General features: G+C 42.4%; 1 protein-coding gene across 1 annotated transcript in view; it reads left to right on the forward strand.

The window, feature by feature from the left end:
- Positions 1–14,353, forward strand: part of CHD7 (chromodomain helicase DNA binding protein 7) — a 168,633-nt gene that overhangs the window by 115,322 nt on the left and 38,958 nt on the right. The window contains exons 6-8 of the mRNA XM_063923776.1: positions 6,638–6,703; positions 10,707–10,762; positions 11,480–11,594. Coding sequence (XP_063779846.1) covers positions 6,638–6,703; positions 10,707–10,762; positions 11,480–11,594 — 237 coding nt within the window. The remainder of the gene's footprint in view (positions 1–6,637; positions 6,704–10,706; positions 10,763–11,479; positions 11,595–14,353) is intronic.

The following is a 14,353-nucleotide window of genomic DNA, read 5'->3' on the forward strand; positions in this document are numbered from 1 at the left end:
TTGGGAAACTCGAGATAAAAAACTGCAGTTTCCCAAAAGGATTCTTAGGGCGTATCCTTTCCCTGCACAGGACAGGGTACGTTGGGAATCCTCTCCCAGGGTGGACAAGGCTTTAACACGCCTGTCCAAGAAGGTGGCGCTACCGTCTCCGGACACGGCAGCCCTCAAGGATCCTGCTGATCGCAGACAGGAAACTACTTTAAAGTCTGTTTATGCGCATACGGGTGCTTTGCTCAGACCGGCAATAGCATCGGCATGGGTGTGTAGTGCAGTTGCAGCTTGGACAGATACCTTGTCAGCTGAACTTGATACCCTAGACAGGGATACCATTTTATTGACCTTAGGCCACATTAAAGACGCAGTCTTATATATGAGGGACGCTCAAAGAGATGTTGGGCTGCTGGGTTCGAGAGCCAACGCCATGGCGATTTCTGCTAGGCGAGCCCTGTGGACCCGCCAATGGACGGGTGATGCCGACTCAAAGAAGCATATGGAGGTTTTGCCATACAAAGGTGAAGTTTTATTTGGGGAAGGTCTCGCGGACCTGGTTGCCACAGCTGCCGCGGGTAAATCTACCTTTTTGCCTTTTGTTTCCCCACAGCAAAAGAAAACTCCACAATATCAGATGCAGTCCTTTCGGTCGCATAAGTCCAGAAGAGGTTGGGGCTCATCTTTCCTCGCCAGAGGTAAGGGTAGAGGAAAGAGAGCACCTGCTCCGGCTAGTTCCCAGGAGCAGAAGTCCTCCCCAGCTTCTACTAAATCCACCGCATGACGCTGGGGCTCCACTGAGGGAGTCCGCACCGGTGGGGGCACGTCTTCGACTCTTCAGCCAGGTCTGGGTTCTGTCAGACGTGGATCCTTGGGCGATGGATATTGTATCCCAAGGCTACAAACTGGAATTCGAAGAGGTGCCCCCTCGCCGATTTTTCAAGTCTGCCTTGCCAGCTTCTTCCCCAGAGACGGAAGTAGTGTTAGCTGCAATTCAAAAGTTGTGTCAACAGCAAGTGATTGTCAATGTTCCCCTAGTCCAACAGGGAAAAAGGGTTCTATTCGACCCTGTTCGTGGTCCCGAAGCCGGATGGTTCGGTCAGACCCATTTTAAATCTGAAATCCCTAAACCTGTACTTGAAAAAGTTCAAATTCAAGATGGAATCGCTCCGGGCTGTGATCTCCAGTCTGGAAGGGGGGGATTTTATGGTGTCACTCAAAATAAAGGATGCATACCTTCATGTCCCCATATATCCTCCTCATCAGGTGTACCTGAGATTCGCTGTACGGGACTGTCATTACCAGTTTCAGACGTTGCCGTTTGGGCTTTCCACGGCCCCGAGGATTTTCACCAAGGTGATAGCGGAGATAATGGTGCTCCTGCGCAGGCAGGGAGTCACAATTATCCCATACTTGGACGATCTCCTGATAAAAGCAAGATCGAGAGATCAATTGCAGAAGAGCGTGTCGCTCTCCCTGAGAGTGCTACAACAACACGGTTGGATTCTCAATCTGCCAAAGTCACAATTGATTCCAACGACAAAACTATCATTCCTAGGCATGATTCTGGACACGGAACAGAAGAGGGTTTTTCTCCCGATGGAAAAAGCCCAGGACCTCCAGAACATGGTCAGAGACTTGCTAAAACCAAAAAGAGTGTCTGTTCATCAATGCACTCGAGTTCTGGGGAAAATGGTGGCAGCCTACGAGGCCATTCCCTTCGGCAGGTTTCATGCAAGGACATTTCAGTGGGACCTCCTGGACAAGTGGTCAGGGTCCCATCTACTAATACATCAGAAGATAAGCCTGTCCCCCCAGGCCAGGGTGTCTCTCCTGTGGTGGTTGCAAAGTGCTCACCTTCTGGAGGGTCGCAGGTTCGGCATTCAAGACTGGGTTCTGGTGACCACGGACGCGAGCCTCCGAGGATGGGGAGCAGTCACATGAGGAAGAAATTTTCAGGGGCTGTGGTCAAGCCAGGAGGCTTGTCTACACATCAACGTACTGGAATTGAGGGCCATATACAACGGCCTACGACAAGCGGAGAATCTTCTTCGCGACCTACCGGTTCTGATTCAATCAGACAACGTCACAGCCGTGGCTCATGTAAACTGCCAAGGCGGGACAAGGAGCAGAGTGGCAATGGCAGAAGCCACCAGGATTCTTCGCTGGGCGGAAAATCACGTAAGCGCTCTGTCAGCGGTCTTCATTCCGGGAGTGGACAACTGGGAAAGCAGACTTCCTCAGCAGACACGATCTCCATCCAGGAGAGTGGGGACTTCATCAAGACGTTTTTACAGAGATAACAAGTCTTTGGGGAATTCCCCACATAGACATGATGGCGTCACGCCTCAACAAGAAGCTTCGGAGGTATTGTGCCAGGTCAAGGGACCCTCAGGCAGTAGCGGTGGACGCCCTGATGACACCTTGGGTGTTTCAGTCGGTTTATGTGTTTCCCCCCCCCCCCTCTTCCTCTCATCTCAAAAATATTGAGAATCATAAGACAAAAAAGAGTGAAAACACTACTCATTGTTCCAGATTGGCCTCGAAGGGCCTGGTATTCAGATCTTCAGGAGATGCTCACAGAAGATCCATGGCCTCTTCCTCTCAGGGAGGACCTGTTACAACAGGGTAATATTGGAAATGAAACAGTGACTTGCGCCCTAGCTGCAGCTTGGCACTCGTCCAATAGAACACCACTTCTTTCTTAGATACACAAATACATATGATGAACGATCTCCAAGCGCTGCTACATAAACTCGAAATCCTTATATCTCGGGAATCCTCAAAGAAACAGAATATAACACCATATTTGAGAAGGTCTCCAATCTGTTTGCTATTGTCCTGCTTTGTCACGGAAACTGACCTTGCTTACAAACCCTACGTTCCCATAAAGGTTTCTTTCAAGATTTTTTCACTCCTTCCATTCACCGCATAGTGACACCAATGGCATCCATCCATTAAAACATGGCTTACCTTTATAAAAAGCCCTATGTGCATCCAAAGGTATCTTTAGTGCTCCTTCCTTCACCGAGATTTTCTGTATTTCAAATATAGCCTTTCATACGATATTAAAATCCAACAGCGTATTCTCTTTAAAAGCACAGTTTTATTTTCACCCAAAGTGAAAAAATATAACAATAAAAGCAAGGCACCCTCCTAGACAGGCAAGGCCACTTCCACTTATACCCCTTAGATGGAATAGGGGATGGGGTATACACCACTAAGATATTTAGCTGTTATATATAATCCGAGTGGATATCCACACAGGTGGTAGGGTTCAAGCCTGGGGTCCTTCTGTCATACCAATGCGTTTCGGATGTAAATCCTTCCTCAGGGTGTAATTTTGGAAGTGACCTTCTCGGTCTTATATACCCACTAACCCTTATCACATGACAGTATTCACCAATGAGATTCCAGCAATATCAAATCATATATTTCTACATAAGACATCCCTCAAATCATTAACATATGTAAAATCGCCATATATTCATAGCAAACATTCCAATAATTCCATTAATTTATTTAAAACCATAGAAAAAACTCTAAATTCGTACTAATTGGCTATGAATATATGCAGATTTTACATATGTTAATGATTTGAGGGATGTCTGTTATGTAGAAATATATGATTTGATATTGCTGGAATCTCATTGGTGAATACTGTCATGTGATAAGGGTTAGTGGGTATATAAGACAGAGAAGGTCACTTCCAAAATAACACCCTGAGGAAGGATTTACATCCGAAACGCGTTGGTATTATGACAGAAGGACCCCAGGCTTGAACCCTACCACCTATGTGGATATCCACTCGGATTATATATAACAGCTAAATATCTTAGTGGTGTATACCCATCCCCTATTCCATCTAAGGGGTATAAGTGGAAGTGGCCTTGCCTGTCTATAGGAGGGTGCCTTGTTTTTATTGTTATATTTTTTTAACTTTGGGTGAAAATAAAACTGCTTTTAAAGAGAATACGCAGTTGGATTTTAATATCGTATGAAAGGCTATATTTGAAATACGGAAAATCTCGGTGAAGGAAGGAGCACTAAAGATACCTTTTGGATGCACATATAGGGCTTTTTATAAAGGTAAGCCATGTTTTAATGGATGGATGCCATTGGTGTCACTATGCGGTGAATGGAAGGAGTGATCAAATCTTGAAAGAAACCTTTATGGGAACGTAGGGTTTGTAAGCAAGGTCAGTTTCCGTGACAAAGCAGGACAATAGCAAACAGATTGGAGACCTTCTCATATATGGTGTTATATTCTGTTTCTTTGAGGATTCCCAAGATATAAGGATTTCGGGTTTATGTAGCAGCGCTTGGAGATCGTTCATCATATGTATTTGTGTTACAACGGGGGCCCTGCGTGTTCCAAGACTTAGCGCGGTTACGTTTGACGGCATGGCGGTTGAACACAGAATCCTAGCTGAGAAAGGTATTCCGGAGGAAGTCATCCCTACTCTGATAAAGGCTAGGAAGGAGGTGACGGCAAAACATTATCACCGTATCTGGAGGAAATATGTTTCTTGGTGTGAAGCCAAGAATGCTCCTACGGAAGATTTCCATCTGGGCCGTTTTCTCCACTTTCTACAGACAGGAGTGGATATGGGCCTAAAATTAGGCTCCATTAAGGTACAGATTTCGGCCCTGTCTATTTTCTTTCAGAAGGAATTAGCTTCTCCCAGAAGTCCAGACTTTTGTAAAGGGAGTGCTGCACATCCAGCCTCCTTTTGTGCCCCCAGTGGTACCTTGGGACCTTAGCGTGGTGTTACGGTTCCTGAAGTCTCACTGGTGTGAACCTCTTCAAACGGTTGAATTGAAATTTCTCACTTGGAAGGTGGTCATGTTGTTGGCCTTGGCATCTGCAAGGCGGGTGTCCGAATTGGCGGCCTTGTCTCACTAGAGCCCCTATTTGACCTTCCATGTGGATAGAGCAGAGTTGAGGACTCGTCCTCAATTTTTGCCTAAGGTGGTTTCTTCATTTCATATGAACCAACCTATTGTGGTGCCTGTGGCTACGGGTGACTTGGAGGATTCCAAGTCCCTGGATGTAGTCGGGGCCTTAAAAATCTATGTAGCCAGGACGGCTCGGGTTAGGAAAACAGAAGCACTGTTTGTCTTGTATGCAGCCAACAAAGTTGGCGCTCCTGCTTCGAAGCAGACTATTGCTCGCTGGATCTGTAACACGATTCAGCAGGCTCATTCTACAGCGGGATTGCCGTTAACAAATTCAGTAAAGGCACATTCCACTAGGAAGGTGGCCTCTTCTTGGGCGGCTGCCCGAGGCGTCTCGGCTTTACAGCTTTGCTGAGCAGCTACCTGGTCAGGTGCAAACACTTTTGCAAAATTCTATAAGTTTGATACCCTGGCTGATGAGGACCTTGTGTTTGCTCAGTCGGTGCTGCAGAGTCGTCCGCACTCTCCCGCCCGGTCTGGAGCTTTGGTATAAACCCCATGGTCCTTACGGAGTCCCCAGCATCCTCTAGGACGTAAGAGAAAATGAGATTTTAAACCTACCGGTAAATCTTTTTCTCCTAGTCCGTAGAGGATGCTGGGCGCCCGTCCCAGTGCGGACAAAATCTGCAAGGCTTGTATATAGTTGTTGCTTACATACGGGTTATGTTACAGTTGAGATTAGTCTTTAGCTGATACTGTTTTGTTCATACTGTTAACTGGTTGCGTATATTCCAGGTTATACGGTGTGGGCTGGTATGAATCTTGCCCTTAGATTAACAAAATCCTTTCCTTGTGTTGTCCATCTCCTCTGGGCACAGTTTCTCTAACTGAGGTCTGGAGGAGGGACATAGAGGGAGGAGCCAGTGCACACCCATTCTAAAGTTCTTTATAGTGCCCATGTCTCCTGCGGAGCCCGTCTATACCCCATGGTCCTTACGGAGTCCCCAGCATCCTCTACGGACTAGGAGAAAGAGATTTACCGGTAGGTTTAAAATCTTATTTTTTTTTCTTCTCTTTTGGCCACGTCCAGGGATGTTGGCTACAGTCCCGTGGACTTTAAACTTAATATTTGCAACTGTAGTCACATGTACAAGCTGCTTGGACATAGTCTTATAGCCTTTTCCTTTTAATTTGCTTTTCTATAATTATACTTCTGATCTCCTTGGAGAACTCTCTCCTTTGCTCTCCCTGGTCCACGTTCAGAGCGGTGCACACGATAATACCAAACAGCAGAGTAAATACTTTTCTCCAGTGAAATTTCACTATAATCACTATATTGTCTTTTCTAAGGGGTACCAACACATCTTTCCATGTCATTTTAGAATATCTATGGAGAAAAAGCAATAATGTAACTTTTTTTTCCTCACCATTCTTTGTTTTATTCTATGACATACCAAAGGCACACAGGCATACATGAGACCGTAGCTTTTAACTTCATCACTTTTCAAGAGAAATGAAGCATCAGACATTTTATCTTTTAAATTCAAGTGAGCTTATATTCTTGTTCTAGCGGTCTTTGGGGCTGAATGTTTTTATGTTCGTACTGGATCATTGTGAGGGACTGACAAGAGCAGCCAGAACTGGGTCTTTACATTATTTACAGGACAGCTGGTTTTTGAAGGTCCCCTCAAACCAAAGCGATTCAACTTGGTCCGTAACACTCATACATTGAATCTGTTTTTATTTTTAGGAGTCTCTAGATGCTGAAGGACCTGTTGTTGAGAAGATAATGAGCAGTCGTATGACAAAAAAACAGGTAACCTTATGGTTTTTTAGATTGTTTTAAGCTTGTAAGTTTTTGTGTCTATAAGATTTAGGGGGTTATTTATCAAATATTCTAAAGGAGATTACTTCAGTGTTTGCCAATTGCAACCATTCCTAATCTAGTTATCGGTTATCCAGTACACTCTATAAACTGATGGCTAGAATTTGATTGGTTGCTATTATCAAGGCTGCCACTTCTCTTTAAAGGTTTGATAAATCTCGCCTTTAATGAGAAGCTACCACAAAATACCAGTTTAGCTGTATATATGTGTGTGTAAAATATATATATATATATATATATATATATATATATATATATATACATATATATATATATATATATATATATATATATATATATTTATATATATATATATATATTTATATATATATATATATATTTATATACATATATATATACATACATATATATATATATATATATATATATATATATATATATATACACACACACACACATACATACATACATACATACACACACACACACACACACACACACACACACACACACATATATACACACATACACACATATATACACACATACACACACATATATATATATATATATATATATATATATAATTTTTTTTTTTTTTTTTTACATAGTGTTTCAGTGGTAGTGTGTACATAATATAGCACACTCTTATAGGTTAACTTACTAGCAGTGGCATGGTATGTTTCCTCCATGAACCAGCCTCCTCTATTAACAACAGTTTTTTATTTGTTGTTTTTCATTTATTTTGTGTTAACCTCTAACTGGTTTATGTAATTTTTCACAACTTTTCATATTGGGCAGTACAACTCTGTGCCAGATTTATAGCACATGCATTCTCAACAGGAAATGATGAATATTTTCCTAGACGTGGAAAGGGTGGAGGTTATCCTTGGCAGATGTGATTTATTTAAAGGCTTGAATGTTACAGCAAGTATCCTCTCTATTGATTTGCGCCAGAGCAGGGGTATTCCACGTTCAGCCCTCCATCTGCTGTGGAACTACACATCCCAGCATGCCCTGTCAGAGTTTTGCTAGTAGGTCATGCTGGGATGTATAGTTCCACAGCAACTGGAGGGCCAGATGTTGAATACCCTTGCTGTACAAAGTTTATGCTCTCCAGTCCTGCTGATTTTCCTATTGAAGCAGTTTTACTATGAAAGATGCACACAGATCATGGCATGTGTTTATGCTTTCGAAGCAGACTAGACAGGCTGAACCAGTATTCATTTTGCGACATCACTGAGACACACAGTAGGGGGAGATGTACTAAGCCTTGGAAAGTGATAAATTTCACTGTGATAAAGTACCAGCCAATCAGCTCCTAACTGCCATGTTACAGACTGGGGTTTGAAAAATGACAGGACCCGATTGGTACTTTTATCACCAGGCAATGAATCGCTTTTCAAGGCTTAGTTCATCTAGCCCAGTGCCTCATGCCCCTCTGATGTCACGGGTCTCCAGGCGGTTGATTGCGTTTCCATAAATGAATGTTTAGCCCACATAATGGCTGCCTGCTCTGTGCGTAGGTGACAAGTTTACTTTACACTAAAATTATATTGTGGCATGTTTTTGGCTTGTGCAATTTGATATATTTTGTGTATTGTACTGTTTGGATGGCTCAGATGGAAAAAAACATAATCATACCTCTTTTGTATTGATATACTAGCTGTGGCTTCATGGATTTTTTATTATATTTTTAAATTGATTTTTCGTACATGGAAATATCTGTATGCGGTTGTTAGGTCGACAGTCAATGGGTCGGCCACTTTTGGTCAACATGCATTAGGTCATCATGGTTCCAAGGGCTACATGACAAAGGTTGGTGTGTTTTTAAACATTTTTATTTTTTTAATTTTTTCATACTTTACAATCCACATGTACTACGACTGGTAATAAATAGTGACCTGTGCTGTGCACAGCGGCAGCGGAGCAAGGCAAATTGCCCGAGGCATGACAAGCAAAGCGGTACACTAATTAAGTTTCCAGCTCATTTTATGGAGTAAATGACACCGAAAACAGTAAAAAAAAAAAAAAAAAAACTCATGTTGACCTTTTTCAGGTGTCTACCTAGTGCATGTCTACCAAAAGTGGTTGACCTAGTGACTGATGACCTAGACAGGGTTGACCCAATGATCCGCACCTAGAAATATCAGCATTAGGGGAGAATTCAGTTGGACGTGGTAATTTACTGCGGCTTATTGACCCCTCGGGGCTATCCAATTAGGCCAGAAGTGCGGCCACCAGCAGCGGTTAATGGGGATTATTGGGTCCATCAACTTATCATGGATTCTATGTGTTTTCACTAGAAAACAGATTTATTTATTTTTCAGCGCAACATTGAATTGCCTGGTTAAAAATTTAAAAAAATCATGAAAAAGTCCCCAAAAAATTGTGAAAATGTTCCTTTTTCTGTGCTCCAAAAAATGATTGGGGCAGATTGAATTCTTTCCTAAATGTATTATGTTCCCTAATGGCAAAACTGTGGCAGAGCATACTGGGACTTGTATGGAGAGCCACATGTCTGCCAGCACAGCTGATGCCGACAAACCTGCCCTGCAGCCGCAGGAACTGCCTGCGCTGACCTCACAGCTAGGTGGGCAAATTGAAATGCCCACCCAGTTCTGATGTCCGGCCAGACATATCGTGCAGCCGATTGGTGTATAGCTTGCCAAATTGGTCGGCTGGTGGGTCGCTCAGGCATGTACCCAGACTAACAATTACAGGTCGCGGAACATATTGAAACATTGACAAAAAAAACAATGAAATGCCTGCTTTCATTTACTAAATTGTAATAGAAAAAGGACTATTTTTGCATGTATAGTTGCGCTATGAAACATACCCCTGACTGTATACTTTTGCCTGGTTTATTTTTATATTCTGCTGTGTCTACACACTGTTTTTGTTTCGCCTTGTGTCTTGAAGAGGAATTATTAAAAATATAATGCCGAAAGGGGCACAAGTACTGTTCCGTTCTGCAGTCATTCTCAGACTGTATTCTAAGCGCTAGAGCGAATCCAGTGTGTCGTTCAGTTTCTTTTTCTATTGAACCATTACTCTTTCTAATATAAGCATGCTGACATCGTCTTTCCAGGAATTTTCTTACGCGCGTACACACGGCTTTCATTCACATTCATTCATCTCTAGTTAAAAACAGCTCAGGAGAAAGTGCAGACTCAGTGCTTCAACGTCTCTCCAATGAACGTCTTAACTGGGTAACTTAACCGCCGTGGTGAGAGCATTGTATCAAATCCGACTCGATCATGCACTCGTTGATGTCTTAAGTGCGAACACGAAAGCAATATAAAGTGCAGACCACAAGCATTTTGTAGTCAGTGGTTTAGCTTCCTCTCAACGCACAGGCACACACCCTGTTAGAAGTCAATTGTAAAAATGCAGTAAGACTGTCTTGAGCCAGCCAAAAATAATACATTTGGCATTAGGGAGTGCAGTTGCTAATTGGCTGCTGCCTGAGAAAATGGTACACTTGGCGTCTACTTAACGCTGTGGGTTTGGCAGCCAGCCAGGTGCAGGGTCAGGCTGTTGTGAATGAAAACGGCGTGTGGTGAGGGAGGAGTTAAACATGATTCATGTCTCGGATATGACAATGCAGAATCGGACAGCTGTGTTTGAAGAGAACATTTGCTTTTTATTTACCAGGATTTAATGGTTAATATCTGATCGTGCAGTGTGCAGCATGTGAGATATATTAGTCTGTCTGAGCAGAGAATAGTCAGAGGATGGAGTCTGCTATTCAGACTATTACAAATACTTTTATTACTCATAGTACGTGGAATCCTGCTAGAGAGAGAGAGAGAGCTGGCTGAGCTACACACATTTCAGAGATCCAAGCCATGTAACGCTCCTGTGCCTCCTTTCCCAATTGGTAGCACTTAACCATGATTCACCTTTCATTCTGTAAAACCTTCCTTTTAAGGCCTTTGCTCAGAAATATACTTTTTCTCATCTTTTATAGCTGGAGTCTGGGGAAGAGGTGGAAGTTGAAGAATTTTATGTGAAGTATAAGAACTTGTAAGTAAAGGATCAAATAGTTACCACCTTCAGATGCACAAATTACTCAGTATATTTTTATATTTCTCATTAAGCATTTCTTTTAGTGCATTGCTTGCCAGCCTTTGTGCGACCTCCTCTTTCACTTTGCCGGGCTGGGTATATCCCAAATGAAGGGTAGTAGTCAAAGCTTTAAAATGTGTTGTTATGATGCAAAGTAATTATTCTTAGGGGGATATTCAATTCCACCCGATGAAGTTTCGGGTGATATTTCCCGATGCTTCATAGATGTTTTTTCACCCGAAAACACGCAGGTTCAGCGAAACCTGTGTGTTTTCGGTAGAAACAGCCCCTTTTTCGAGGATTTTGCTTCCCCTGCCAGAGGCAGGAGAAACAAATCCCCGTAAAGCCGCGGCACACACTGGCTTATCGGGGCTAATTAGCCCCCCCCCCTCCCAGTGATACTTGTACACCCGCAGTCGCTGCGGGTAATTGAATATCCCCTTGTATATTTTTTGTTTGCTTCTTATTTCTTGGAAGTGGCACAAAGTAACTAACTCTAGCATACAGATATTTACTTATCATGATGAAACTAGGTCCTGTGGCATTGTAGTTGGCAGGAGTCATATTTATTATCTGAGTAAGAAGCAGGTTATAAAGTCTGATTACGTCATAAAATATAGATATATTGGGTGTGCACACATTCTTCACTGCCAGTGTTTTTTTCTTTTTTCTTAGTTCATATTTGCACTGCCAGTGGGCCACCGTGGAGGGACTGGAGAAAGACAAGAGGATTCAACAAAAAATCAAGCGTTTTCGAGCAAAGCAAGGTCAAAACAAGTTCCTTTCAGAGGTAAGCCCTAATTAGGTGGCCTGTTACCTTATGTTTCTACATTATAGCAAATATTTTTATCTCTTTGGAACAAAGTGCATGTGTACTGGAAAGATCTAAAGTTCCTTTGCTTGGTAGCATCTTGTAGTGTTGATTTCCTGATTTTTGTGCAATAGTTACATTATCGGTTTGTGCAAACAGGAAGTAGGTTGGCTTCCTGTTGTCAGGATGTACATTGCACTGTATCCCCTCTGCCTGGACAATAAAGAATTGTGGAATGTTCTCATGCATTGATTGACAGGTTGCATCTCAAGCAAGATTGTTGGTGTTGCTACATAACTCTAAATGGTTTACACTGGAACTTCAAGCATGAGGAATATATGAGACACCGTAGTGTATTTATCTGTCATCCATAGCATTGCAAGACACTCAAGATTCTCATTGCAGTACCCAGACCTTTTCAACTATTATATGTATGTGTGTGTGTAGAGAGATAGATAGATAGTAATTTTTTTCTCAAATTCTTTCTGCATGCACTTCAAACTTATTGTAACTACATTGTTTCTGGTGTTAGTGTGCCTTAGTGGCTATACTTTCTTTGCATTCTGTTAGTGTTTTGGGGGGATACAGTCATTAGGTTGACACCACTTAGTTTGACAGTCATTAGGTTGACCACTATTGGTCGACAGGGTCATTAGGTCGACAGTGTCATTAGGTCGACAGTTCAAAAGGTCGACATGAGTTTTTCACATTTTGTTTCAATTTTTGGACTTTTACTTTACAATCCACGTGGACTACAATTGGGAACGGTAACCTGTGCCGAGCGCAGCGGTACGGTGCACTAATTGGGGTTCTCCGTCACTTTACGAAGAAAACGACACCAAAAAGAAACCCACCTCATGTCGACCTTTTGACCTGTCGACCTAGTACATATCGACCTAATGACCAAGTCAACAAGTAGCGGTCGACCCAACGACCCATGACCATTTTTGGAACGCCTTTCTTTTTTATGTATTGGAATGAATAGGAGAGGCACTGATTCTTGAAATGCTAGTAAGCGCACACACAGTGGAAAATGCAGGTAGGACGCTATTGGCTGTGTGGTGCGAAGTACCCAATTATATTGTGTATTGTTCAAGCTGTTTATTCTGTCAACTATGATTTCTAACTATGCCTTATACAAATAATCCTAGTGATTTAGGTTTTACTCCTTCATTTGAGCAAAGTATTACAGCAAGGTAAAGGAAAGTTACATCATTTTCTACTGTAGTGGCTGATCAGTGCTATCTTGGCATATAGTTTTCAAGTACAACACACATAATTGTTCCCTATTAAAACAAACCACCAGTTGTGTTCATTGGGACTATGAGGATTCTTGATTATAGGAACCCATTGGTTGTGCTAGTTTGGGTGTTGGGTATTGAATGTAATTGGATGTTAGGTAAAACTTATATATATTTATTATATGCCGCCATCACTGGCTGCAATCCTTGATTAGCCAAGGGGTTAATAGTGTTCCTCTCTATTCTATGGCTAGTCATGCATATTCTGTTCCATATCTCTCCAAGAGCTAATTATGCAGTGGATTGTGGCTGTCCTTCTCAGATTTAGACAATTACCCACATGGGACTAAGCTTCTGATCACCAATTTAATTTCACTTAGATCTGTATGCAGAGCTAGAACAAGGGTCACGCGGATAAAAGTGCTGAAGGTTTCTCTCGGTCTCCCGAATACGCTCACTACGAAGTTGAATTTAAAAAAAAAAAGATAATTCAAATGTAGTGGCGGGAAATCCTAAAACTATTCTGGGATTTCCATCTTTACTGCAGGCCACATAGTCAGTGTCTCATCAATAATCTGAATGCTTCAGCAATTATTTAGAATAAGTAAACATAAATAGCTTGCTTTTTTTGAAAACAGAGTATACACAATCACCATAACATTCAGACCACTGACAGGTGAAATGAATAACTGATAATGTCATTACGATGTTGCGTGTCAAGGTGTGCTATATATTAGGCAGCAGGTCTGTTATTGAAGTGTATATGTTGGATGCAGGAAAAATAGCCAAACATAAGGAGCGGAGTGTTTAGCAAGGACCAAATTCTTATTACTGGGTCATAGCATCTCCAAAACAGCAGGTGTTGCTGGGTCTTACCAGTATGCACTGGTTAGTACCAAAAAAAAAAAATAGGGGGGGGGGGGGGGGGGATTCTTAGCTCTACACTAAAAAGGTCTACAGTCAATAGGTCTACTACTAATGGTAGACATGCATTAGGTCAACATGGAATAGGTAGACACAATTTTGTTTTGTTTTTCTGGATGTTTTGTCACTTTTCTGCCACCAACAGGCCCATTAGTGTGCCACGTCCCCTCGCATGGCTCGCCATGCTTTGGGCAAGGTGCCTTGCTATGCTGCGCCTGGCGCGGGTTACCTTTCCCAACAGGGGCGTAGCCAGAACTTTGTGGGCCCCATAGCAACATTTTGAAGGGGCCCCCATCCCAATGCTTCTAGAGAGACACTTCTCTGCAGCAGTTGTTCATTTTATGCCCTATAATAGTGTCCTAGTTAATTTTCTGAACCATAGTATAGTCTTATTTAATGTTATGCCCCATAGTAGTGCCCTAGTTTTTTATGAATCGCAGTAGTGCTTAAGTTCACCCTTTGTCACATTTCAGAGCTGCCAGTACACATTATGCCGCACAGTGCCCCCAATTCACATTATGATATATAGTTTTCCTTGTTCGTGTTGTGCCTCATTACAGTGCTCCTGTTCAT

The sequence above is a fragment of the Pseudophryne corroboree genome, chromosome 5 (assembly GCF_028390025.1).
Source record: "Pseudophryne corroboree isolate aPseCor3 chromosome 5, aPseCor3.hap2, whole genome shotgun sequence".
Lineage (NCBI taxonomy): Eukaryota > Metazoa > Chordata > Amphibia > Anura > Myobatrachidae > Pseudophryne > Pseudophryne corroboree.